Source organism: Orycteropus afer, unplaced genomic scaffold (assembly GCF_000298275.1).
Source record: "Orycteropus afer afer isolate SDZICR_OR568_19922 unplaced genomic scaffold, OryAfe1.0 scaffold00003, whole genome shotgun sequence".
Lineage (NCBI taxonomy): Eukaryota > Metazoa > Chordata > Mammalia > Tubulidentata > Orycteropodidae > Orycteropus > Orycteropus afer.
In genome coordinates, this window is record NW_006921590.1 from 34,020,351 (window position 1) to 34,047,713 (window position 27,363).

The 27,363-nt window shown below is 42.8% G+C and overlaps 1 protein-coding gene and 1 non-coding gene across 2 annotated transcripts in view; both read left to right on the plus strand.

Moving 5' to 3' along the window:
- Positions 1-4,030: 4,030 nt before the first annotated feature.
- TRNAG-UCC lies at positions 4,031-4,101 on the plus strand. The gene has a single exon. It is a non-coding gene; the product is annotated as a tRNA-Gly (tRNA).
- Positions 4,102-11,599: 7,498 nt separating this feature from the next.
- The window catches only part of PCCB (propionyl-CoA carboxylase subunit beta), a 229,437-nt gene continuing 213,673 nt past the window's right edge, over positions 11,600-27,363 (plus strand). Inside the window, exons 1-5 of the mRNA XM_007937527.2 lie at positions 11,600-11,815; positions 14,349-14,468; positions 15,330-15,398; positions 19,206-19,262; positions 21,800-21,913. Of these exons, the coding sequence (XP_007935718.1) occupies positions 11,615-11,815; positions 14,349-14,468; positions 15,330-15,398; positions 19,206-19,262; positions 21,800-21,913 (561 nt within the window). The 5' untranslated portion in view covers positions 11,600-11,614. The remainder of the gene's footprint in view (positions 11,816-14,348; positions 14,469-15,329; positions 15,399-19,205; positions 19,263-21,799; positions 21,914-27,363) is intronic.

Here is a 27,363-nt window from a genome sequence, read left to right on the forward strand (position 1 = left end):
TCCCATGATTGTTCTCTCCAGGGCGTGTGTCTACTTGAGGTAAATGTTTAATTCACATGCCTGTACTTTGTTTAGCTGGAAACCACAGGTGTGGCTTCAATTCCAGACCTGCAGGGCAGCTAGGGGCCATAGTCTCAGTGGTTCCACCACGCTCTATTGGACCAGCAAACCTGGTCCCCATGCAAGGTGATTTTGACTTGAGAATTGAAATGGTCGTGTCCAATTTGCCTTAGTAAAGGAATAGTTTATTTTATAAAGATCAGCAGAAGGTTAGTTTCTATGAGGTGATGGTTAAAGATGTTCCAAATATCCAACTTTTCCAAACTGCTACAACACTGCATCTTTTCTACCATCACCTACTCTTCCTCCCCTCAGTACCCTCCCTCCAGTCTTTGGGTTCAGTAATGTATTGCAATGTCTCACATAACTCACAAACCAGACTTACAGTTAAGTAGTTTATTAGGGAAGTAATAGGTATAACTAGGGATCAGGATCAACTTGGAAGTAACAGGAACAACTCAAGATACAATTCTTCATCAGGACAGCTTCTTTTCATCCTCTGCCATTGGGCCCTGGTCAGGGCTTTGCTGCCACTGGGCCCTGCTCAGTGCCTTCTCTGGCAAATGTTACAGCTCTGTGGGTTTGCAGGCCACCCCACAGCTGCCTTGTGCTGCTACCACTCCTGCTGCTGCTGCATCACTGTCTCTTGCTGTCTTCAGTGTTATAGCTCTTTCTTCTTTCTCTCTATATCTCCTAATTCCTCTGTTAGGGAAGCAGGCAAACTCTTTATCAATTTCAAAATGTGGTCAACCCAGCAAGACCACGAACTAACCAGTCCCCTACAAGGCTCCTATCACCTTATCTGCATTAAAAACAAACAAACAAACAAACAAAAAAACCTCAAGTCAATTCTACTCATAGCAACACCTCTTTGAATTTCTGAGGCCATATCTCTACAGAAGTAGATTGCCCAATTGTCCTTCTGAGGAGTGGCCCATGGGTTTGAACCACCAGGCTCCTGGTTAGCAGTCAAATATCTTAGGCACTACACCACCAGACCTTAAAAAGCAAAATCAAACTCACTGCTGTCGAGTTGGATCCAATTCATAGCAACCCATCCTTTGGTTTCCGAGGCGGTATCTCTACAAAAGTAGATTGCCCAATCTTCCTTCCAAGGAGTGGCTGTTGAGTTTGAACTGCCAGCCTTCTGGTTAACAGCCAAATGCCTTAGGCACCACACCACCAGAGCCACCTCTATAAATGTTCCATGCACCTTATTTACATTGTTGGCAAGTTGTGCAATCCCCTTGGTAGCCACTTTTTTGCATAGTCCCACCCAGTCATTTTGTGGGAGTTCCAAGAATGTGCATGGCTAACTAATTCACTGCATTACACTTAGTTTGCATTTTCACTGGTACATAAAATGCTCCCAACCAATGTTCCTTCCTTCTTTCATTCTCTTCTTCACTCAGAGTCAGACTTGCATTATTGTCTAATGACTTTCTTAGTCTACCCAAGTTGTCTCCCCATTTTCTCTTATAAGCATTTCCTCTAACAGATTTCTTGAACGTTACTCCTGCCTTGTATCTACTTCTCAGAGAACTGGGCCAAGGAAACAGGTGGTAAGATGGGAATTTGGGTTGGTTCATCCACTGTCCAGCAGGTAAAGAGGATGCCATCCTTGTTGATAGGTGGGGCTCAGATAGTCCCTGGCACGAGGTGGTTTCCAAACTGCTGCACCACTCACTGTATCTTCTCTACCATCACCTATTCTTCCTCCCGTCAGTACCCTCTCTCCAATCTTTGGGTTCAGTAATGTATTGCAATGTCTCACATAACTCACAAACAAGACTTACAGTTAAGTAGTTTATTAGGAAGTTTCACCAGTGTTGAAAACATCCCAGTGGAGGGAAATGCTGTAAGAGATGTGATGATGTAGGCATTTAAAAAGTATGGAGGGAACAAGGCCTACAGAGATAGTAAAGCTGAGTGGTTTTATGGATTGAATAAAAAAAAGAAAACTTACTGCTGTCCCACAAGGCTGGTGGTTCAAACCCATCAGCCACTTCTCGGAAAGAAGGTTGGGAAATCTCCTTCTGTAGTGATAACGCCTCAGAGACCCAAGGAGGGGTCGCTAGGGGTCGGATCCGGATCCGACTTGACGGCACATGACAAAAACAACTGCCATCCAGTTGGATCTGACTCCTAGCAACCCCTCCTTGGGTTTCCGAGGCAGTATCACTAGGGAAGTAGATTGCCCCACCTTTCTTCCCATGAGTGGCTGGGGGGTTTGAACTGCCAGCCTTCTGGTTAGCAGTCAAATGCTTTAGGCACTATGCCACCAGAGCTCCCTCTGTGGATTGAATCATGACCCCCAAAATGTGTGTTAGAATTCTAATCCCCATTCTTGTGAATGTAACCTGTTTGGAAACAGGGTTTTCTGTTATGTTAATTGAGTTCATACTCAAGTAGGGCGGGTTCTAAATCTAATAACTTCTGAGTTATGAAAAGACCTGATTAGATACACACACACAAGCGAAGACAGATACTGTATGAGTATTGTCTACAAGTCTGACAGATGGGGAAGACAGACATTATGTGATGATGGAGGCAGACGAATCCACAAGCCCAGGAACTCCAAGGATTGTCAGCCACTAGAACCTGAGATAGACAAAGGAGGAACTCTGAATTCAGACACCTAGCCTCTTGAACTGTGAGAAAATAAATTTATTCTTTAAAGCCATCCACTTGTGGTGTTCTGTTACAGCAGCACTAGGTAACTAAGACAGGTAGTCACTACTAAGTTGTACTGATACCTTGCAGAGGAAGAATGAGAAACTGAAGGTGGTGAATAAGCACATTTTGGTTAAGTGTGATAACCACAGCGCCTCTGGCATAGCTTACAAAGAGGCTCTTATTTCTGATGGGGGAAGGGAAGACAAAGCTGAATGGCAGGCTGCAGACTTCATTGTTAGAACACCAGAGCTCCAGAGACACTAGAATGTTCAGCAAGCTAGGTCTGGAAAGGCCTTTTAATGGCACTGAAGTACCAGTTGAAAGGCAGCAGTCAGGATGGATGGGATACCATTCTTCAGGACGTAGTGAATGTATTATCTCAGAGATGTCTGTACTGTGCTGTGTCCTCAATAGGAAGAATACATGGGTCTGGGAACCAAGGGGTGGAAGTAGGAGTGGTGACTCCACTTACTATCACTCCCAATAACCCACTAGAGAATTTTGTGCTTCCTGTTCCAACAACTCTGGACTCTGCACAGTTGGAGGTCCTAGTCCTCAAAGAGGATACACTCTTGCCAGGTGATACAGCAAGGATCTCATTCAACTATAAGTTAGATCTCATACCAGGGCATTTTGAACCTGTATCTAGGGGTCAGCTGGGGAGAGAAGTCACAATACTGTCAGGTTTAATTGACCTCAATCAGTAGGAAGAGATAAGGCTGATTTTACCCAATGGATACAGGGAGAAATATGGGCCCCAGGCAATCGACTTGGACATTTAGTGCCATTGGGAAAAACAAGACGGGAGTGTTCTCAGAGAAAGTTAAGCATAGATAATGGAGCTGGTGGAGAGGGTACAAGAAAGCCTCAAGCAAAGGACTGAATTTGGTGAAGAGACTAGGGAAATGACTGATGGCCTGAGGAGCTTGTGCACAAAGAGCAGAATTGTGCTTCATGGGGCTGAACAAGGTGGGGAGACTGAGAAGTGCAAGTAGAAAATGTGCAGTGAGATGAGCAGAGGACTGGGGAAAGGAAGAAGCTGAGAGGTAGGAAAACAGGGAATTCCTTAGGAAAGAAAAGAGAACTAGGGACCTTTAGAATAGAGGGGTCAGGGAAGCATGTTCAGTGGTGGCAGAAGCAACATAAATGAGCTAGGCAGGGCAAAGATTTCAAAGTGAAATTTGATGCATTTGGGTCATAGTCTCTGAAACCCAGGTAACCAGACAAAGGTGTAAGGATCTGTTACACAGACAACACTCATAAAAGGTACAAATTGATAAAAGCTATACATAACGCACTGGTGGTTCAGTGGCAGAGTTCTCGCCTTCCATGTGGGAGACCCAGGTTTGATTCCTGGCCAATGCACTTCATGTGTAGCCACCACCTGTCAGTCAGTGGAGGTTTCCATGTTACTATGATGTGGAAAGGGAGCTCTGGTAGCATAGTGCCTAAGGCACTTGACTGCTAACCAGAAGACTGGTGGTTCAAACCCACCAGCCACTCCTTGGAAGGAAGATGGGGCAATCAACTTCCTTAATGATATTGCCTTGGAAACCCAGGGAGGGGTCACTGTGAGTCGGGTCTGACTTGACGGCACATAATAACAACAACATGATGTGGAAAATGTTTCAGTGGAGCTGGCAGACTAAGACAAAGTAGAAACAAAGGCCTGGCAATCTGCTTCTGAAAGTAGGTATTGAAAACCCTATGGATCTTATCCTCAAATGATAATGGGGATGGCACAGGATTGGGCAGTGTCTTGTTCCATTGTGCATAGGGTTACCAAGACTTTGGGGCTGACATGACAGCAATTAACATCACCATCACCACAATGTAAGCAAGGAACAAAAAGCATATGGGAGTTTAGGAGAAGAGGTTGCTTATATCTAGGAAACTGGGAGAAAATGCTTTGTGAAAGAAATAGTGTTTGGAATTGGATGCATGGGATTTGGATATGCAGAGATTGGGTTGGGGAGAACAGTAAGGAACTACAAAAATGCGTAGTGTCCTAGAATGATTTTTGTGACTTTTGCCCAAAACTGGGCATTCGGTGAGCAAAATCAGTGTGATCCAAAAGGAGTGATTCAAGTTTGGGCCTTGGTATGGTGATTGAAGTGGAAACTCAAGAGATTGAGACAAGCCATTCTAGAGCAGACAGAGTTTAAGTAGTTGCACTGAGGGAATTAAAAGGTTAGATTGAGGGCCATGGAACAGAATCAGTATTAAGAAAGGGCATAAGAGTGTTAGGAGAAAAGGAGGTGGCGGACCAAGAGAACCTCTTATTTTCTCACAGTATGTTGTTGTTATGTGCCATCGAGTCGGCCCCGACTCATAGCGACCCCTCCTTGGGTTTCCAAGGCAGTATCACTACGGAAGTAGGATTGCCCAACCTTCCTTCTGAGGAGTGGCTGGTGGGTTTGAACCGCCAGCCGTCTGGTTAGCAGGCAAGTGTCTTAGCCACTATGCTTCCAGAGCTCCCCTTCTCACAGTATAGGAGGCTGGAAATCTGAATTCAGGGCACCAGCTCAGGGAAAGGCAGGCTTGCTCTCTCTGTCTGCTCTGGGGAAACACCCTTGTCCCTTTTCAGCTTCTAATCCTAGGTTCCTTGGCAGAAAAGTAGCATGTATATTTCTTGCTTGTCCTTATTTGCCCTTAATCTCTTTACTGGCGCTCTGGTAGCACAGTGCTTAAGGCATTTAACGGCTAACCAGGTTGATACTTGAAACTCACCAGCCACTCTAGGAAGCAAGACTGGGCAATCTACTTCTGTAAAGATTTACTGCCTCTGAAACCAAAGCAGAGTCTCTATGAGTCAAAATCCACTCAATGGCAGGGGGTTTGGTATTTGGTTTGGAATCTAATATCCCAGATGAGATTGACTTAAAACACACCCTACACTAATAGTTATCATTAACATAACAAAGAACACATTCCCAAATGGGATTATAACCACAGGTATAAGCAACTGCCAGTTGAGTCCATTCTTACTCAAAGTGACTCTATAGGAGAGAGTAGAACTGCCCATAGGCTTTCCAAGACTGTAAATCTTTACAGGAGACTACCTAATCTTTTTCCTGCAGAGTGGCTGGTGGATTAGAACTGCTGACCTATCAGTGAACAGCCAAGCGGTTAATCACTGCACCACCAGGGCTCCTACCACAGGTATAAGGATTAGGATTTACAAAACATTTTTGGGACTCACAATGCAATCCATAACAAAGGGTGTGCTGTGGAAGTAAAGAGAATGCTGGAAGAATGGTACCAAGAGATGGCAAAATTTTCAAAGGAAGAGAAGCTCAGCAAGAGTGGAAAAATGGCCTGGAAGTGGCTCTGGAAAAAGGGATACGCCAGCTCTGTTCATTTCCTACAGAGCTCAAGGAGTCAGAAAAGATGAGGGTTTTCCAAGATGCCTTGTAAAATGTATGTGGCTTGGGGAAAACCTGATCCCAGTCTTATTAACAATTTTAACTGGAATTTAAGTCAGGGATCTTGTGGTCCAATCTCAGCAGTTAAAGAAACACAGTCCAGCAAGAAAAGTGCAAATTTAAGTACTTCATGTTTCCTTCATTTATTAAATAAAACACCAACGAGAGAAGTGCATTCTCAATGCACAAAAAACATCTTAAAAATCTCGTCCCCCTACACAGACGATAGCTGATCTCCAAAATTTCCCTCTCTCACACTTTTGCTTGGAATCATTCCAAACTCTCTGTGGTGAGAAGTCACCTGGACTGCACTAAATGTAGCTGACTGGGATCCCCAGCTGCTGATCTGAAAGTCATTGCTGAATTTGTGCTGAGGCTACAACTCCCACGAGACACTCCCAGTTGAGATGGTCAGGAATAATTTAAACTCTACGACTCCCCAACAGTCTTGCTGAACTTTCTGTAAAACTGCATAGTATGGAGTCTAAGAAACTCTTACCCAACCTTCCTTCCTGTCCTCTTTCCTTCCTCAGGATCATGTCTGCATTGTGGTCTGTCTACTCTCCCAGCCTCTCTCAGCTCCTTCCCTTATTTTCTCTTACAGGCTTCCCCCCTAATAAATTTCTTACATGTTTAACCCTCTTCTTGAGGTCTGTTTTTCAGAGAACCTAGACTCCCCTAAATATGAGTGTGATCTCTTCCATTTCCTCCTTTCCCTGTGTCACATCACACCCATTGTGGCTGAAAGTGGTCACCAACCAGCCTAAAATGGCTAGGAAATATTGATAGTTCACAGTGCCTTATCTACCATAACTCCCTGTGAAAGAAAGTATATAAACACCCCCTCTCCTTTTTTTAAAAAAATTTGTGATTTGGGTGAAAGTTTACAGAGTAAATTCACTTTCCATATAGCAGTTCACATACACTGTCCCATGACATTGACTACAATTTCCCACAAGGCAACAGCTCCCCTCCCACTTCCTCCCTATAGTTAACTCTTTCCTTTGTCCTTCCCTCAATGCTCTGTCCCCCGAGCTGTCTCCCAGTGCATATACAGCCCTTCTATTCTCCCATGATTGTTCTCTCTGAGGAGTGTATCTACCTAGTGTAAATGTTCACCTCATATGCTTGTCTTTTGTTTGGCTGGAAGCCACAGGAGTGGGTTCAATTCCAGACCTGAAGGGCAGCTAGGAGCCATAGTCTCAGTGGTTCCATCAGGCTCTGTCAGACCAGCAAACCTAGCCCCCCCCCCTTTTTTTTTCAAATGATTTTGAGGTTTGTTTCACATTGTTCTCTCACAATATCCAGGATCTCCTCCATAGATCCTCCTCCGAGTGGTTGGCAGTGGTAGCCGGGTACCATCTAGTTCTACTGGTCTCATAGTCTTATAGGCTGAGGATTGCATGGTATAACAGTCACTTGGACTAATTGTTTCCATGAATCTTTGGTTATCTTCATTATTCTTTGCTGTGGATGAGGAAAGATCCATTGTTGCATCTAGATGGCTGCTTGCAAGCTTTTAAGATCCAGGTCTATACAAACACTCTTGAAATGTGTAGCTCTTCTCTCAATGTGAGTAGTCATGAGAATTTTTGATGAATAAGACTGTTTCACTCAGGATTATTACTATTATTAATATATTAAGTAACACTTCATGAGCACTTCACATCTGCCAGGCAAAGGAGTCCTGGTGGTGCAACAGTTAAGCATTTGGCTGCTAACTAAAGGATTGGCAGTTTGAACCCATCTGCTGCTCCGTGGGAGAAAGATATGGCTGTCTCCTTCCATAAAGATTCATAGACTTAATAACCCTCTGGAGCTAGTCTACTCTGTTTTATAGAATTGCTATGAGTTGGAATGACTTGATGGCAGTGGTTTGGTTTTGAGTTTTTATGTTAGATACTTTATGTACATTGTTGCATTTAAACCTCACAGCTCTAGGAGGTAGAACTACTATTGCCGAAATTTTATAGATGAATAAATGAGACTAAGTTGTCCAATATCACATAGTGGTAACAGGCAGAGTTAGAGCTGTAACTTAGATTGGTCCAACACCAATGCCTGGGCTAGTGGCTAAGACACTTCCTTGCTAACCAGAGGGCTGGCGGTTCAAACCCACCAGCCACTCCTCAGAAGGAAGGTTGGGCAATCCTACTTCCATAGTGATACTGCCTCGGAAACCCAAGGAGGGGTCGCTATGAGTCGGGGCCGACTCGACGGCACATAACAACAACAACAACATACCACGGGTAAGAAGGTCAAACCATAGTGGTTTCACAGACTACTCCCTCTCTACTTTTACAGAGGAGACTGAAGCACTGAAGTAAATCACCCTGGGTTACTCAGGGAGTCAGGGCAGAAGCAGGACTTGCACTCAGGTGTCCTGATTCCAGATTTCCAGATCTACCCTCTCAAAATGTGAGAAACCCGAAGACTATATTAAGGTGACTCTTGTCCCACAATGGAGAAATAACTCTAATATAGCAATCTGGCAAGGGGGACTGAGGACAGGAAAGTGGCCCAGGGCTTGCTGGAATTCTAGAGGGGAATTATTATGCTGGATAGTTCAATCTTCCTCTCACACCCACCCATCCCAGGCTGCAACCTGCATCTCAGATGGGGGGAATAATATCATAAGTCTGTAGAATTACGTATAGAGCATCTATGGGTAGGGTACTAGGACAATGAGGAGGAGGAAGTAGAGGAGGAGGAGGAGGAGGAAGGGAAAGGGAAGGGGAAAGGGAAGGGGAAAGGGAAGGGGAGGGCCAGAGAACTTGTTGGAAGGAGCATTTGGGTTCAGCCAACAGCAGTTTATAGAGCCCCCTGTATTGGGCTTTCTGTTAAGCACTAGTTATTGTTGTTGGGTGTCCTCAAATCGATTTTCAAATCATAGTGACCCATGTGACAAGAGAACTGCTACATTGGGTTTCTTAGGTTGAAGTCTTTATAGAAGCTCATTGCCAGGTCTTTCCTTCAGAGTTGTTGGATAGGTTCTAACCAGCAACCTTTCAGTTAGCAGCTGAGTGTTTAACCCATTGTGCCACCAGAGCTCCTTAAGCACTAGTTATTCTAAGTTAAGTAAGAAAATCTTCCTTTCTGCTTTTGAGACCAACATTTGTGCTAGTCCAGGCAGAGAGAGGATCAGAGTAGACTTCCTGGAGATGACTCCTGAGCAAAGGCTCAACGGATGCATAGGAAGAGTAAGAACCTCCAGAGCCATATGCAACTGCTTATTGCGGACCTTAATTCAATTCCACAAATACATTCTGAAGGCTTGGCCTTATTCCAAGTTCAGGGGCCAAATGGTGAGCAGGAGACCTTGTCCTCTGGCTGCTTAGTCTCACAAGGGAGAAAGCTCAACAATCATAACACAATATGAGATGTGCCACAAGAGCAACCTCCAATACACTTTATAGGAAAAGGGAGTCTCACTGCCTTCATCCCAGTCAAGTCCCAATTTCTGAACATGGCAAAATTCTTCACAATTTAACTCCATTATCACCCTGCACTCTCATTTTCTGCCTCCCCCTCAAAGCTGGAGACACAACAAAGTGTGTGTATGTAAATCTGAACATGCCAGGTGTGGTGGTTATGTCTGTGTGTCAACTTGGCTGGGCCTGGCTGAGTGGCTGGGCAGCTGGTGGTAGTTATTTCCCATGATGAGACTGGCAATCAACTCCATGGTGGGATCTACCACAAGCAGCTGAGTAGCTGCTTTGGGTATGTGGTCTGCTTCCCATATATAAGCAGTTTTGGGAGTGGTCTCTAGCTTATGGCACACTTGGACTCTGCACATAGCCGTGTCTTGTTCAGCAGCCTGCTGACCTTGGGACATACAGTGGACTTGAATTAATGACCTGCTGTGTGGTTTGGTAATATCAGGACTGTGCCTTTTTACTTGTCAACCTTGGGCTTGACAACCTCAGCAGCCAGCAGCTCTGTGAGTGAAGAAAAGCCTCTTGTTTCAGTGGGCCAGGAGCAGGAGGCAGAACTGGACCTCAAGGTTGAGGCGCTTTCACCCAGCCCCTAGAGCCTGGCACTTTGAACTTGGACTTAAAGGCCCCAAACTGTAAGAGAATAAATTCCCATTTGTTAAGGCCATCCCACTTGTGGTATATCTTCTTCTCAGAGCGGCACTAGGTAACCAGAACACCAGGTTTTGGTCATACTACTACTCCTGGTTTTTGGTCTGCAGTGGCCTTCTCAGAGAAACTCTCCTCTACACACCTAGCCTTGCCCAAATTCTCCCCATACTCCCAAGGCCTGTCCTTTGTCCATCCACCTCCTAAGGTCGGTAAGGTCCTTAAAGTAGGGACCTAAATGCGGGACCAAGAACACTCACTATGGAGTTGGAGAGATGCAGGTAGGCTTCATGTAGCCAGATGACCAGTCAGGTCTTGGACCCTCCTCAGCTTCCCTATATATCTGGACGAACAATTCTTACCCCAAGAAATGTAATTGGTACAAATGCTCAGTTCTTGGCACATAGTAGGTACTCAAAAATGCTTGCTGAATTGAATTGCATTTATAGTAAAATCCCAGGCCAGACTTTGTTCTTTATAAAGGCCTTGCCTGCAAGCTGGACATTGGAGGAGTTAATGATCAACTTTAGCAGTTTTCTGTGGCTAAGAATGAGATGCGTAGACCTTGTTTTTTGCCTCGGAAACCTGTCTGCTAGCTGAAGAAATAGATGAGCAAGCTCCCACAAGTTCAGTACCAAATCCCTAGAACAGTGATCTTCAAACTTTAAGAAGCATAGGAATCACCTAGAAGGCTGATGAAAGAGAATGCTGGGCCCCACCTCCAGAGTTTCCCATTCTGTAGATCTGGGGTGGAATATTAGAATTTGCATTCCCAAATCACTCCCAGGTGATGCTGAGATTGCTGGGTCCACACTTTCAGAACAACTCACTAGAGGGTAAGGATCCTGTGCTCATTATCTAGTACTTAGTAGCTATCTGTGTTCCAAGCTTGCATTCATATCTTTAGTCTTGGTTTTTTATTAAATTACTCTACCACTTTGTACTTCATTTGCCTCATCTGTGATATGAGGGTAAGAATATTTTCAAGAATTTCTAGGAGGATTAAATACATTAATGCACAGTAAGTGCTTAAAACAACGCCTGACAGTGTTCAATAAATGTTGTTTAACTCTTACTATCTACTCATTTTCTGGAAGAAGTGGAATGACAAAACTACGGGTTCAGGTGGCCAGAGGAGCAGTCTTCTGTACAGTCAGCGGGTAACAAGATCTGAGGCCCAGTCACATACTTCTTCTCTGGGTGTAGCAGCTTCAGATTTCACTTGTCTTTCCATCAAACACATTTTCCAGTCCAGCCTACACTTAAGCCCCGGCACGTGGACACTGCGCATGCCCAGACCCTGCCGCGTCTACGCCCGACGTATAAACGCATTTATGAGCGCTGGGTGGGGGCCATGCTGGTAGAGCAAAAATGGCAGCGATAACGCGAGTGGCGGCTGTTGCAACAAAGCTATGCGTTCTAGGGAGAAATCTCGGGAGCCAGGCAGCGCGGGGCGCCGCGGTCCGCAGTTCTGGTAGTCAGCCAGTCTCCGTAAACGAGCGCATCGAGAACAAGCGCCGCGCCGCGCTACTGGGAGGGGGTCAGAGCCGCATAGACGCGCAGCATAAGCGGGTGAGTCAGCCCAGCCGACTTTCGTAGCCTATCACAGATTGAGCAGCTCGCGGCGCCAGAAGGCTTTCAGCCATTCCGCTTGATCCTGTATGGGGGGGGGGGGGCGGGCGACAATTTTCACCTTGAACATCTGTTGACATTTCACCTGGAGGCGAGTGAAAAGAGGATAAGCACCTTTGTGCTTTGTCAAGGTCTTCTTTCCCTTTACAATTTTAGACGGATCTGACAGGACTCCAGCCAGTTTACCACTAAACAGCTATAAACTTTTGGGCAAATTACTTAATTTCTAGGAGTCAATTTATCTTCAGCAAGGTAGTAATAATACTTCATCCTAGTCTTTTTGTTAACTCGAGACAGTGAAGCAATGATAGACACAAAAAATCTGCTCTTTCTTCTCGTGCCACGTGAAAGGGTGGTGGTAGTTTTTTTCTCCGTTATGCAAGCGAGAATATTGAGGCATATGACAGGGCAGGTAATGTAGGCAAACTCACATTAATCTTGGATGGGATGTGTATGTGCATGTGCAGGAACAGGGAACTCGTGGAACCTCTTTCTCCAAAATGCCAGCTTAGCCCGATTAGCGTCTTGGCCTGTGGGCAGACGATTAGGAACCAGGTAGTTTGCGAAACAGGTGGTGGTTCTGGGAGTGTGCAGGCTACTCTGGATGTTTGTGTGGACCTGGATTCTCATCTGGGGAGAGAATGGCTGCTGTGCGTTGTAGGTGTTCGGAGATGTGCTGGCTGGGATATTTAGCAGCAGAAGAAACTGAGGCTCCAAGAGGTTACCCGAGACTTGAAACCAGTCACCAAGTGCATCACTGACCAGTGGATGAGTGTGGACCGATGGTACTGGACGATTTAAATAACCAACGGGAAGATGCGGAAGTGAAACAGGTGAAGGGCACGGAGGTGCAACTCATAGGCTTGGGGAGGTGACTGGGGCTAAAAGCTGGCATCTTTAGGGAGGAGTTTCAAACCAGTCTAAATTGAGTGTGTTGATTCAGATGTTGTAAGTTCCCATTGGACCGGGGCTGGCCTGGTTTTGCATGGCTGGGCAGCTGGATGTAGTGATTCCCCATGGTGAGACAGGTAATCGATTCCATGGTGGAATCTACTGTGAGTAGCTACCTTAGGGACGTGGTCTGCTTCCAGTGTATAAGAAGAAGCCTTGAGAAAGGTCGAGCTTTTTGGCATGCTTGGACCCTGCATGTAGCTGAGTCTTCATTCAGTAGCCTGCCATGTTGCCTCCTGATCTTGGGACTGTCTCTGGACTTGTATTGGCATGTTGTGTTGCTTGATATCTTGGGACTGTGCATTTAGTTTGTTGACCTTGGGTTTTTCAGTCAGCAGCTGCCTTAGTTAAGAGACACCTCCAGCTTCAGTGGGCGGGGAGTAAGAGGTAGAGCTGAAGCCCAAGTTTGAGGGGCCTTCAGCCAGCCTCTGGAGCTGGCACTTTGAACTTGGACTTATAGCCTCCTAAACTGAAAGAGAGTAAATTCCTGTTTGTTAATGGTATGTCTCTTATAGCAGCACTAGAGAACTGAAACAGATTCCCAGAAGTGGAATTACTGGGTCAAAAGGTATGAATGTTTTAGTAACTCTTGACATACATTGCCAAATTGCTTTCCCAAGTTGTTATACTTTATGCAACACGGTATGAGATTGCCTGTGTCTGTTTTAACACAATCACCTTGGCTTTGGCTACTTTATTGATGGGGGAAAAATACCAATTCGAGGTAAGTTTAGAGGAAACTGTGGGCCAGAGTGTTTGGCTGGGACTGAGGGTTGTGGAGCCCAAACAGTGAAGGCTTCTGCTAGACTGAGGACTCTCAAGTTTACCACCTCAAAAGACTTTTTTTTTTTTTTTAACCTCTCTTGAGTGAGTTTTTTAGCATTCTCTGTCCCACACCCCTTCTATGCAGTCACACCCTGCTGTGGGGTGTATCTGTCAGGTGTGGTATCCCTCTCAGGTGTGGTGTCCCTCAGCAGGGTTCCTAGTGGAAGACAGGATGAGGAGAAGCAGCAGCCCATGGAGGAGGCAGGAGAAGACTGAGGAAGTAGTGGCTCCTGGATTTGGGGTGGCAGCTTGTCCCTGGTGAGGTGTCCTTCTGTGGGCTTCCCTAGAAGAAGCTTGTGAGGCTGGGGGTTTGGCCTTGAAACCTTCACCAAACCTGCTTTAGTTTTTTCCCTCCTGCTGTTCTCTTCTTTTTTTTTTTTTGCTCTTTAGGTCTTCAGTAAATGTATGTGGAATTAGTTTCTTTCAGGGTTAGGCTCTCCTTACCTCCACTTTTTTCCTCCCCTGCTTTATTTGCCTTCTACAGTTGGGTGGCTCCTACAGCACTCTGTCTGCTTAATTTCTTTACCTCTGATATCTATTGATATTGCACATCTGCCTTGGGCAAGTCTGACAAAATAAAGGCTTTATCATTAGGCTGAAGGATCAAAATTTGTCCTCTTGGCATTCCCACGGGCACCCCTTACTTTGCTTACTTTGTCTATGATGACATCACTGAATGATCTTTGTTGCATTTTAGGGAAAGCTAACGTCCAGAGAGCGGATTAGTCTCTTGCTAGACCCTGGCAGCTTTGTTGAGAGCGACATGTTTGTGGAACACAGATGTGCAGATTTTGGAATGGCTGCTGCTAAGAATAAGGTATATCTGTCAACGGTTTTCACCTGTGGCTGTGCCAGCCTTACCCACTAAATTAATGCGTCTATATCACTTTTCTCTGAAGTCCTTCTGGGCCTCAGGGTAGATTTAAATTTTTCATGCTTAGGATCCTGGAATTGTAGAACCTCTGGAGAAGCACTACTGGGTCTCCTGGTTCCCCACTCAACGTTTGTCTATGGATGAAGGAGTGTGGGTGGGCTGCTTATACCTGTGCTGTGTAACTCTGCCCCTGTTCTCAGGGCTCTGGCTTCAGAGCTCTTGCTGCAATAGACAGACAGACTTAGAAGGGAGAGTTTTTCAGTTGTGGTCTGGCCCGTAAAGCCTGACCAGTTGCCTCTTTAGACATGCTTTTAGTTAATGCTTTGAGGTTTTTGAGGTCAGAGTCACCAACACTTCTTCCTTCAGGGGATGCTCTTCATGGGTGTATGGAATCTTTGGATTCACTTTTGGTCCTGGTTTCCTTCAGTTCTGCATATGTGCTGTTTGTGACCAGTGATTTGTAAACTTGCACCAAAGCAGTCAGCTCAATTTGATCCATTATGGGCCATCCTGAGATTCCATGCAAGATGGTTTTGTTTCTAGGTTTGGGGGTGGATGTGTGGTTTTGTAGAAATTGCCATGCTTCTTTTAATGTCCTTCTCATGAGCATTTGGTAATGTTAGCCCTGGGGGATGCCTCTTGCTTTAAAGAAGGAGGGTGACTACAACACTTTTCACTCCTTTAAGGAATTTGGTGTCCCCCCCCTTCCATTTTTGTTTTGTTTTTCTTAGGGACATAATTGCTGAGTTCATTATGAGAAGTAGTTGCATTTTTAACCTTTGTTTTCCATTTTTTTTCCGGTAGTTCCCTGGAGACAGTGTGGTCACTGGACGGGGCCGAATCAATGGAAGATTGGTTTATGTCTTCAGTCAGGTATTTCGTAACTCCAGTAGGCTGAGCTTTCCTGTAGGGTAGAGCCAGGCGCAAAGTATGTAAGAAGAAAACAGTTTTGGGGGCTGTAAACTTGGCTGTAGTTTGGGACACATGAGAAATTTACTTTCTCTGTTTCTCAGTGCCTACCCCCAGAGTATGAGATTGTGTATTTTCTTAGGGAGGAAGAGTCTTTAGTTTGTTTTGGGAAGATCACAGGGGAGTAGGCATGTAAGAAGTTGTCCCAGGAACTAGTATTTTATTCTGAGTCAGTGAGATTCCTCTTGGCAGGGTTAGGTTTCTGCTTGGAGGACAGCTACATCCTGGGCATTGTGTGTGAACCAGAAAGCATGTAGTAGGTATATCCTGAGTGGAGGCCTCTGAGCTTTGGGCTTTCATGAAAATGTTCTAACAAGTTGTATTGGGCTATATCAACATAGATACAAACTGAAACTGGGAGAATGTGGTAGGTAGAATATGGTCGTCTTTTTGAGGACATCTTTGTTGTCCAATATGGTAACCCCCAGAGCCTGGTGAATATGTAAAGGGGAATAAGGTTGCTGCTAATCAGCTGACCTTAATATAGGGAGATTTTCCTGGATTATCCAGGTGGGCCTAATGTAATCATCACTGTTGCTGGTGGAGTGGGCTCTGACTCACTCAGGGAGACCCCATGTGTGCAGAGTAGAACTTTAATGTAATCATACAAAAAACATATTACTTGGAGTCTGTTCTGATTCAGTGATCACTTTTAGGACAGAATGAAACTGCCTCGTAGGGTTTCCAACTCTATAATTTTTATGGTAGCAGACTGCCATATTTTCCTCCTGTGGAGTGGCTGGTGGGTTTGAACTGTTGACCTTTTGCTTAGCACTGAATACTTGAACCACTGTGCCACCAGGGCTTCTAAATGTAATGTGTAATCATAAGAGTCCTCAAAAATGGAAGAGAGAGGCAAAAATCAAGAGTGTTGTGATTTAAGAAAGACTTGACACGTCATTGCTGGCTGTGAAGATGGAGGAAGGGAAACACGAGCCGAGGAATGCAGATGGTCTCTAGCAGCTGGAAAAGCCAAGAATATGGATTTTCCCCTGGAGGCTCCAGGGCCCTCCAGGTTCCAACCTTGATTTTAGCCCAACGAGACTGTGTTGAACTTCTAAACTACTGAAATATTATTGTAAGATAATAAATTTTTGTGGTTTTAAGCCACTACATCTGTGGTAATTTGTTATAGTAGTAGTAGAAAACTAATACAGAGAATATATTGTATACTATTTTGAGTTTGAGGAGCTCTTGTGTAATGGTTAAAGCATTTGGTTGCTAACTGAAAAATCAGCGGTTGGAACCTACCAGCTGCTCTATAGGAGAAAGATGAGGCAGTCTGCTTCTGTAAAGATTTACAACCTTGGAAACTCTGTGGGTCGCTATGAGTCAGAATCGACTTGATGACAGTGGATTTTTGGTTTTAATTTATTCCCCTCTTGAAAGATAGCAATGTGTATATAATTCTAAATGTTTAGGTCCTTTTACAGGCCTAAAATTACGTAGCTTGTATTGTAACATTTAATGTGTTCTGAGTTTGGTATTAAAGTAGTTGGTAAATTTTAAATTTATTGTATCCAGACAATACTTATTTACTAATTGTTTTGGTTACCTAGTGCCACTCTGACAGGAATATACCACAAATGGGATGGCTTGAACAAACAGGAGTTTATTATCCTACAATTTTGGAGTCTTTAAGTCCGAGTTCAAAGTGCCAGGGTTTAGGGGTTGGTTGAAAGCCCCTTAACTTTGGGCATCAGCTCTGTCTCCTGCTCCTGGCTTCATTGAAGCTAGAGGCTTTCTTCACTCAGACAGCTGCTGGCTGCTGAGGCTGAGAAGCTCAAAGTCGACAGGTAAAAAGGCACAGTCCCAATGTTACCAAACAACATAGCAGGCCACTATTCAAGTCCAGAAGAAGTTCCAAGAGTGGCAACACATGGTAGGCTGTTGAACAAGGACCTGGCTACATGCAGGGTTTAATTTTGCCATCAACTGGAGACTTTCTTCAAAGTTGCTTCTTATATACTGGAAACATACCACATCCCTAAAGCTACTACAATAGGTTCTACCATGGAGTTAATTACCAATCTCACCATAGGGAATAGCTACATCCAGCTACCCAGCCATTCAACCAGGCCCAGCAAAATTGACATACAACCCTAACTACTACATTAATTGCCTTGAAATATTTTAGAACTATTATAAGTGGGTCTACTCAGTGCTGAACTAGAAGGAATCACATTTCTTAGCTTTTGCAACTATAAAGAACTAGGCAAAAACTAGGTGGTGCAGTGGTTAAATGCTCAGTTGCTAACTGAAATGTTTCAGTTTGAACCCACCAGCCACTCCGTGGGAGAAAGATGTGGCATTCATTTTTTGTAAAGATTGACAGCCTTGGAAATTCAATTATAAACTCTTGGAGAGTGACACACATTGAAAGCAGCATAGTCAGCCACCATCTTTGAGCAGGGCACAGCTGTTTTTGTTTCCTACTTAGTTCAGAATACCATGAGAAACTGATTTGATTGCTATACAATGCATACATGGCCTTAGGATGATAATTATTGAACCATTTGAACTAGTTCTAAGCCCTGTTAGAAAGGGGCAGAACAGATGTGACTACAGATAGGGCAGGAGAGATTCTGGGCAAATGGTGTGGACTTAGGGAAGATCACATCTAGAGTAGAGGAAGGCTTTAGGGAAAATGGGGGCATGCGATATAAGCCCTAGAAGATGGGGAGAAATGAGCCACCTTTTTTCATGGTGATCCTCAAAATGTTAGTAATTGTGTGTGTGTGTTTTTTTTTTTTTTAGTAATTGTGTTTTTTGGGGGAGGTTCTGTTTTCTAGAGAATTATTTTTTGCCAGGTATCTTGGTTGTTGGTCTGTTTGGGGGGAAGTTGGGTTGTGGGGGAGGGGTAGGCACTAGATCATCTAAATGATAAATAAATATACGGGCTCGTAACCTCTATTTCAACCTCACCTTTGCCTTTTTTTTAGGGCTGGTGATTTTACCCCCCATTTAGATTTCTTTAGAGAATAAACCTGTCTCTTCTCAGGCTGAAGAAAAGAGTTGTAGGGTCTGTTCCTTCTAGCACAGACTTTTCTAATCTCTGTTTTCAGCCTGCCCCTCTCCCCTGGTTCCTGGGTTGTCTCTGATGCTTACCCCTCTGCGGGTGTGTGGGCTTCCATTTGCTCCCTCTGAGACAGTTAACACTTCATCTTGTTCTATCAGTTCCCCTCAAATCTATTCAGCTTGTCCTCTTTCCTTCCTTTCTGGTCCTCATGGGTTGATTTTCTTTTTCATTCTCCACTCTCTTTTTGAGGGGGTTTAGGAAGGAGATCATGCCCACAAAAAGCTCTTTACATCAGAATATAATGACAGTCCACCAACAGAGGCAGCAGCGAGAGCGCTGATTCATTTTCTCTCTTTCTTGTCAGAATAGTGCATGTTTCCTAGTAACAGAAATGCTTGACTGGTGTGCATAAAATCTAGTATTAGGTTTAATTCTATATGAAAAGTTTTCCTTTCCTCAATTACATATCTTTTTTGTAGAGCAAAGGCTAGATAATAATATATAATTCTCTTTAAGATATTTTATTCATTATTCTCTGGAATAATTTATAAATTTTATTTTTGTTTTTCCTTTTTAACCTTCTGAAAATCCTTTAAAAACTTTTATCTATGAAATTTGAGTTTTCTCCTACTGGTTCTTCATTTCTGACCAATCACTCTGTTTACTTGTTGGTTTAATTGTTTTCTTTTTAGGATTTTACAGTGTTTGGAGGGAGTCTATCAGGAGCACATGCCCAAAAGATCTGCAAAGTAAGTGTTTACAGTTCTTACCCCTTGTCTGTGGGGGATACATTTCAAGACTCACAGTGGATGTCTGAAACTGCTGATAGTGAACCCTGCTGATAGTACTGAACTCCATATATACTGTGTTTTCTCCTGTGCATACCTACCTGTGATAAAGTTTAATTTGGAAAGTAGGCACAGTAAAAGATTAACAACAATAACTAATAATAAAATAGAACAGTTATAACTATTCTGTGATAAGTTATGTAAGATAAGTTATGTAAGATGAAATGAGGTGAGTGACATTGTGACATAAGGTTAGGTGACTTTTTACACTCTGACCGTGGGTAACTGAAATCATGGAAAGCAAAACTGAAGGTAAGGGGGAATTAGTTCTTTCATCATTTACAGCATGCACATTAAGTATCTTTGTGAATATAAGATACTGAGCTAGGTACATGAGTGGGGAAGAGATGGACAAGAGGAAATGCTGACCTGAAGGTGCCTTCAGTCCAGGGCAGGAGTTTTTTTTTTTAATTTTTGTGATCTGGGTGAAGGTTTACAGAGCAAATTCATCTTCCGTACAGCAGTTCACAATACACTTTGTCTCATGACATTGCTTGCTATTTCCCACAATGCAATGTTCTCTTCCTATGTCCTCTCCCTAGCCACCTTTTCCCTGTGTCCTTCCCTCCCATGCACTCCTGCCCCCCCGAGCTGTCTCCCTGTGTATACATAGCCCTTCTATTCTCCCATGATTGATCTCTCCAAGGTGTGTATCTACCTAATGCAAATGTTCAGCTCATATGCCTGTCTTTTGTTTGACTGGACCTGAAAGGCAGCGAGGGGCCATAGTTTCAGGGGTTCCATCAGCTCTATCAGACCAGCAAACCTGGTTCCAGGGCAGGAGTTTTTAAAACATTTTTGTACCATGGATCCCTTTGACAGGCTGGTAAAGCCTGGACCCTCATTTCAGAGGACTGTTTTTATATGAATAAAATAAAATACTAGGATTACAAGTATTTTTAGAAAACCACATTTGTAATATAGTAATCTATATGCTTTATTATGCATTAAATAAAATTTAGCAGGGAATATAGTAACTATTTAATTTCAATATAGGGATGAGTACAGGTATTTCAAAATAGTATATAAAAACTATTTATAGCTTCTGTTAGTGACAGGTCACAGCTATTTGTGGTATTTCTGTGGCTTGTTATCCATACTCATAAATGAAGAAAAGGCTAAAGATTAGAGTTAGTAAAATAAAGGTACAAGTTTTTCCCATCCAACTTCATGTTGTTGTTATGTGCCATTGAGTTGCACCCGACTCATAGCGACCCCTCCTTGGGTTTCCAAGGTGGTATCACTACGGAAGTAGATTGCTCAACCTTTCTTCCGAGGAAGTGGGTTTGAACTGCCAGCTTCTGGTTAGCAGTCAAGTGCCTCAGGCACTATGTTTCCAGAGATACAACTTAATGGACCCCCTTAAATTTACTGATAGACTCCCCCCCCTCAGGGTCTAAGGACCCCAGATAAGGAGCCTCTGGTCTAGGTGGAGAGACAAGGAACGAAAAGGTAAAGTGTAGTGCAAGGATTATGTGATGGTATTTAAAAAATAGTGTTAGTGATTGGGTGGTCTGGAGATCAGAATACAAGTGTAGATCATATGTGGAGAATTTTGGAATTAAAGATAGAGTTGTCTATTAATAGCTATGCAGGGCATCCCTGTGTAATGCATCCTAGACATGGTCCTGCTGTGCCTTACTCCTGAGACCTTGGACTCATCACTTAGCTTAAACTTTTCCTAATTTTTCTTTTTTTTAATTGCATCTGTAATGAAGTTTAAGGAGCTCTGGTGATAGAGTGATTAAGTGATTTGACTGCTAACCAAAAGATTGGTGGTTCAGACTCATAAGCCACTCCTTGGGAGAAGGATGGTGCAGTCAGCTTCCATAAAGATTGGAAACCCAGTGGGGCTCACTTTGAGTTGGAATCAAATTGATGGCTTTGTGTTTGGTTTTAATTTGGTTATGAAGGTTAAATGAGCCAATGGGACTGAAAGTGCTTTGTGAACTCTCAGAGGCTTTAGGAATGTTGCTTGTTACGCTGCCAGAACCTCTGCCCTATGAGGAAAATCTGTCACATTAGACGTAAAAGCAGGCCTGCACTGGCCTCAGGTTAATAAATGGGTCAACATCTGCTGCCAGGCAAATGCTACAAATGCCTACTATCAGTTCTTCCAAAGGAGTTACTTACTGCTTAAAATATTACAAGTGCTATTGCCTGGGCTAGCAATTCTAGAACTGGTGGCCACGATCAGTCTTACCTACTGCTAATTTGTGGCTCTTTGGTGTTTGGAGGCTTTAATCTCCTTTTAAAATATGTGGTTCTGTGTGTTCCATGAAGGTATCCAATCATCATGGGGAAAGAAACCAGTGTTACTGCCTCCTATTTTGAAAGGTGCACACAGAACATTTTCTAGAAAACACTGTGGTGCTTTGTGAATGCTGCTTTTAATAGCAGGAGTAGTTGTCTCACAAAAGATTTCTACGCTGTCTCAGATCATGGACCAGGCCTTGACGGTGGGGGCTCCGGTGATTGGACTGAATGATTCCGGAGGAGCACGAATCCAGGAAGGGGTGGAGTCCTTGGCTGGCTATGCAGACATCTTTTTGGTGAGAGACCTGTTAATGGAGAACAGAGAATAAAAAAGTACAGGACTTAGTTCTTTAATCTGTGTCCTGGTCAGAGGTTCCCCATCTCCTCATTGTGTCTGTTCTGTGGCTCCTTCCTCTGTCACTGGGGGTAGGGTTATGGTGGATGAAAGGTAATAGAGAGTAGATTGAGAGGGTTTTCTTTTTTTCTGATAGAGGGCCACTGATGGGGAAAAGAAAACTAGTTAAAGATCATTCACAAGGCAAGGAAGGGCACTTGAAAATTTTTTTTTTTTTTAAAGAGGAGGAAGAGAATACAAAAGATTAAATGAATGGATTTGCTAGAATTAGGGATTTTTAAAAAGTATAGGGCTTTTTAAAGGAGCTCTGGTGGTATGGTGGTTAAGGAATTTAGCTGCCAACTAAAAGATCAGTGATTTGAACCTACCAGCTGCTCCATGGAAGACAGATGAGGCAATCTGCTTCCTTGAAGATTTACAGCTTTGGAAACCCAGTGGGGGTTGCTATGAGTCGGAATTGAATCAAAGGCAGTGAGTGTGCATGTGAATGCTTTTTTGGTTAAAACACTATTGTTGTTGTCGTTAGGTACCATCGAGTTGGCTCCAACTCATAGTGACCCTGTGTATAACAGACTGAACCACTGCCCAGTCCTGTGCCAGCCTCATGATACTTGCTATACATGAGCCCATCATTGCAGCCACTGTATCAATCCATCTTGTTGAGGGCCTTCCCCTTTCTTGCTGACCCTCCACTTTACCAAGCGTGATATCCTTCTCCAGGGAATGGTCCCTTCTGACAACATGACCAAAGTAGGTAAGACAAAGTCTGGCCATTCTTGCTTCCAAGGAGCATTCTGGCTACACTTCTTCCAGGACAGATATGTTTGTTCTTTTGGCAGTCCATAGGACTTTCAGTGTTCTTTGTCAGCGTCACAACTCAAAAGCATCAACTCTTCTCTGGTCTTCCTTAGTCATTGTCTAGTTATCACATGGATATGAGGCAATTGAAAATACCATGGCTTGGGTTAGGCGCCCATTAGCCTTCAAGGAGACATCTTTGCTCTTCAGCACTTTAAAGAGGTCTTTTGCAGCAGATTTGCCCAGGGCAGTATGTCATCTGATGTCTTGACTGCTGCTTCCATTGTTGTTGATTGTGGACCCAAATAATAAAGTCTTTGACACCTTCAATCTTTTCTCCATTTATAATGATGCTGCTTATTAGCCCAGTTGTGAGGATTTTTAGTTTTCTTTATGTTGAAATGTAATCCATACTGAAGACTGTAGTCTTTAATCTTCATCAGTAAGTGCTTCAAATCATCCTCACTTTCAGCAAACAAAGCTGTGTCATATGCATATCACAGGTGGTTATCGGGTTTTCCTCCAATCCTGATGCCACATTCTTCTTCATATAGTCCAGCTTCTAGGATTATTTGCTCAGTATATAGATTGAAAGAGTATGGTGAAAGGTATAACTCTGATGTACTCCCTTCCTGATTTTAAACTATGTGGTATCCTCTTGTTCTGTTTGAATGATAGCCTTCTGATATATGTACAGGTTCCTGATGAGCACAATCAAGTGTTCTGGAATTCCCATTCTTCTCAATGTTATCCACAATTTGTTATGATCCACACAATAGAATGCTTTTGCATAGTCAATACAGTACAAGTAAACATCTTTCTGGTATTCTCTGCTTTCAGCCAAGATCCATCTGACATCAGCAATGATATCAAATATGATATCCCTGATTCCATGTCCTTTTCCGATTCCAGCTTTTATTTCTGGAAGTTCTCTGTCCATATGCTGCTCTGCTGAAACCTGTCCACCATGGATGGCCCTGCTGGTACTTGAAATAACAGTGGCATAGTGTCCAGCCTAATAGCAACACACAAGCCACTACAGTATGACAAACTGACAGACAAGTGGTGGATACAATATTATAAGATGGATCATTATACATAGTTTTAAGCAGTGGTCCAAAGAAGAAGAAAGTCACGCCAAGTCTGACCATTCGGAATCTGCTCATTTACCAATTGAAATCATGGAGAGAGAGAAAAAACACGAGTAAATAAATTAGTTATTTTGATGTATGAAGTATACTGTGAAGCCTGCGGCGGTGGGGGGTGGGGGAAGAATACAAACCAAATCCATTGGCATCAAGTTGATTCTGACTCATAGCAAACCTATAGGACAGAGTAGAACTGCCCCTCTAGGGTTTCCAAGGCTGTAAATCTTTTTGTTAAATAGACAGTCTCTTCCCCATTTAATAGATTTCGGCCCTTTGTCAAAGATCAGCTGACCATAGGTTGGTAGATCTATTTCTGGGTTCTCAATTCTGTTCCACTGGTCTATGTGTCTGTCATTGGACCAACACCAGGCAGTTTTGACTACTGTGGCTGTGTAGTAGATTTTAAGATCTGGCAGTTTAAATCCACCAGCCACTCCTCGGAAGGCAGATGGGACAATCTACTTCTGTAGTGATACTGTCTTGGAAACCCAAGGAGGGGTCGCTATGAGTCGGGTCCGACTTGGCGGCACGTAACAACAACAACAGCATACCTATTTTATTTGATGCTATTGGGTTAATGAGATTGTTTTGTTAATTTCCTTTATTATTATTATTCATTGGTAGTTTATGGAAATAAAAATGTTTTTTGTATAATTTTTTTTCTGAGATACTTAAAAATTTTTTATGGCAAAATATATATAACCAAAAAATTGCTATTTTAACCATTTTTAAGTATACGATTCAGTGATATTAATTATGTTTTACTCTGCTGGGCAACTATAACCACTGTCTATTTCCAAAAGTTTCTTATTACCCCAAACAGAGACTCAGTACCCTTTAAGCGGTAACTCCTCATTACTCACTTCTTCCTTCTCCCAGCCTTTGGTAACCACTAATATTAATCTTTATGCATTGACCTACTCTGGATATTTTTGGTCTGGCTGACTTCACTTAGCATAATGTTTTCAAGGTTCATTTGTGTTGTAGCATGTATCAGAACTTCATTCCTTTTTATGCCTGAATAATATTCTTGTGTGTGTGTGTGTGTGAATATAATATATAAAAGAAGCTTTTTATTTTAGATTTAGATTTATAGAAAAGTTGTGAAGATAGTACAGAATTCTCATATACTCCACATCCATTTTCTTTTATTATCAGTATCTTACATTGGTATAGTACAGTTGTCACAGTTAGTTAATATTGATACATTATTATTAACTGAAGTCCAGAATTCATTCATATATCCTTAGTTTTTACCTAATGTACTTTTTCTGTTCCAAGGTCCCACTTAGGGTACATGTGGTCATCATGTCTCTTTAGGCTCCTCTAAACTGTGATAGTTCCTCAGACTTATTTTTCATGGCTTGGACAGTTTTGAGGAGGACTTGCCTAGTATTTTATAGAATGCCCTTCAGTTGGGATTTGTCTGATGTTTTTCTCATGATTAGGCTGGAGTTAGACATTTTGGAGAAGAAGATCACAGAGGTGGTATCATTTTTATCACATTATATTAAAGGTCCGTGCTATTAATATGAAATACTACTGTTAATGTGAACTTCGGTAATATTTGTCAGATTTTTCCAATGTGGAGTTACTGTAGTCTTTGGAAGAAAGTCTCTATGTACAACCTTCATTTTTAAAGAGTGAGGAGTTAAGCTTCATTTCCTTTTGGATGAAGTATCTGCATAAATTATTTATAATTCTTCTACATGAGAGATTTGTCTATTCCCCATTTTTCAATCATTTATTTATAACAGTATGGACTCATGTTGTTGGGTGCTGTTGAGTTGATTTTCAGCTCATAGTAACTCCATATGACCCAGTAGAACTCTACCCCATAGGGTTTTCTAGGCTGGTATCTTTACTGTTGCAGATTGACAAGTCCCACAGAGCTGCTCAATGAGTTTGAACCTCATCCTGTTGGTTAGTAGCCAAGCTCTTAACTGGTTGCACTAGTAGGTATTTATTTTACACTTTGGATTATAATCCAATACTACTTTATTTTATTGCTCAAGTTACTCTAGTTTTGGCCATTAGGCATTCTTTCATTTGGTTCCTATGATCCTTTGTTATATCTTCATTATTTGTATGTTTGTTTGTTGAGAGCCTATATTTTCTTTTTAGTACTACAAAGCCCTACAGCTCATCTTGCATACTTCCCATCCTCCATCCTGGAATCAACCATTTCTCAAAGCAGTCCTTTTATTAGAGAGTGCTATTAGGAACTAATATGGAGCAGAAGGTGTTCTTGTTGCTACTGGGGTGTCTTGCTGCTAGGCTGTCTCTGCTGACAGAGCAAAGAAATAGATGGATATACTAATACATGTATATACACGTATCCATAAATATATTCATCCATGTCTATATTAAGGAGCTCTAGTGGTGCAGTGGCTCAGGCATTCATCTGCTAACCAAAATTGGAGGTTTGAACCCATTAGCTGCTCTTATGTGAGAAAAGTGAGGCACTCTGCTTCCCTGAATATTTATAGCCCTGGAAACCCTGTGGGGCATTTCTGCTCTGTCCTACAGGGTTGCTTTGAGTTGCATTTTACGCTACTACAGTGGATTTGGTTGTGGTTTTGGTGTCTGAATTAAGCTAAATATGAGTTTACAGTGACATTCTTAACTAATTTATTACTACATGGATCATTCTAGCTAGCTGTAAATTTTTCATAGTTGCTTTTATTTTCATCAGGTTAGGAGTATTCCCTCTATTCCATCTCTGTTGAGAATTTTTGTTAAGGATGGATATTGGTTTCTGTCAAATGTTTTTCTTCATCTGTCATGTTTCTCCTTTATTAATATAATGTATTCCATAGATTAGTTTTTGGGTGCCAAGCTGAACTTGGATTCTTAAGACAAATCCCGTTTAGTCATAGTTCATAATATGTTTTATATATTGCTGGTTAAGTTTGCTAATACATGAAGAATTTTTTTTTTAAATTATTTCTTTTTATTGTGATTTGGGTGAGGATTTACAGAGCAAATTTACTTTCCATACAGCAGTTCACGGTTCACATATTCTTTGTTTCATGTCATTGACCACAGTTTACCACAATGCAACAGCTCCCCTCCCACTTCCTTCCCATAGTTACCTCTTCCAGTGTCCATCCCTCCATACACTCCTGCCCCCTGAGCTGTCTCCCTGTGCATAAGCAGCCCATCTTTCTCCCCTGATTGTTCTCTCCAAGGAGTGTAGCTACTTGAGGTAAATGTTCAACTCATATGCCTATATTTTGTTTGACTGGAAACCACATGTGTAGGTTCAATTCCAGACCTGAAGGACAGCTAGGGGCCATAGTCTCAGTGGTTGCACCAGGCTCTATTGGACCAGCAAACCTGGTCTCCACTTTTTTTTCCCCAAATGATTTTGAGTTTTGTTCCACATTGTTCTCCCTCTCTATCCAGGATCTCCTACATCCCTTCCAAGTGGATGACAGTGGTA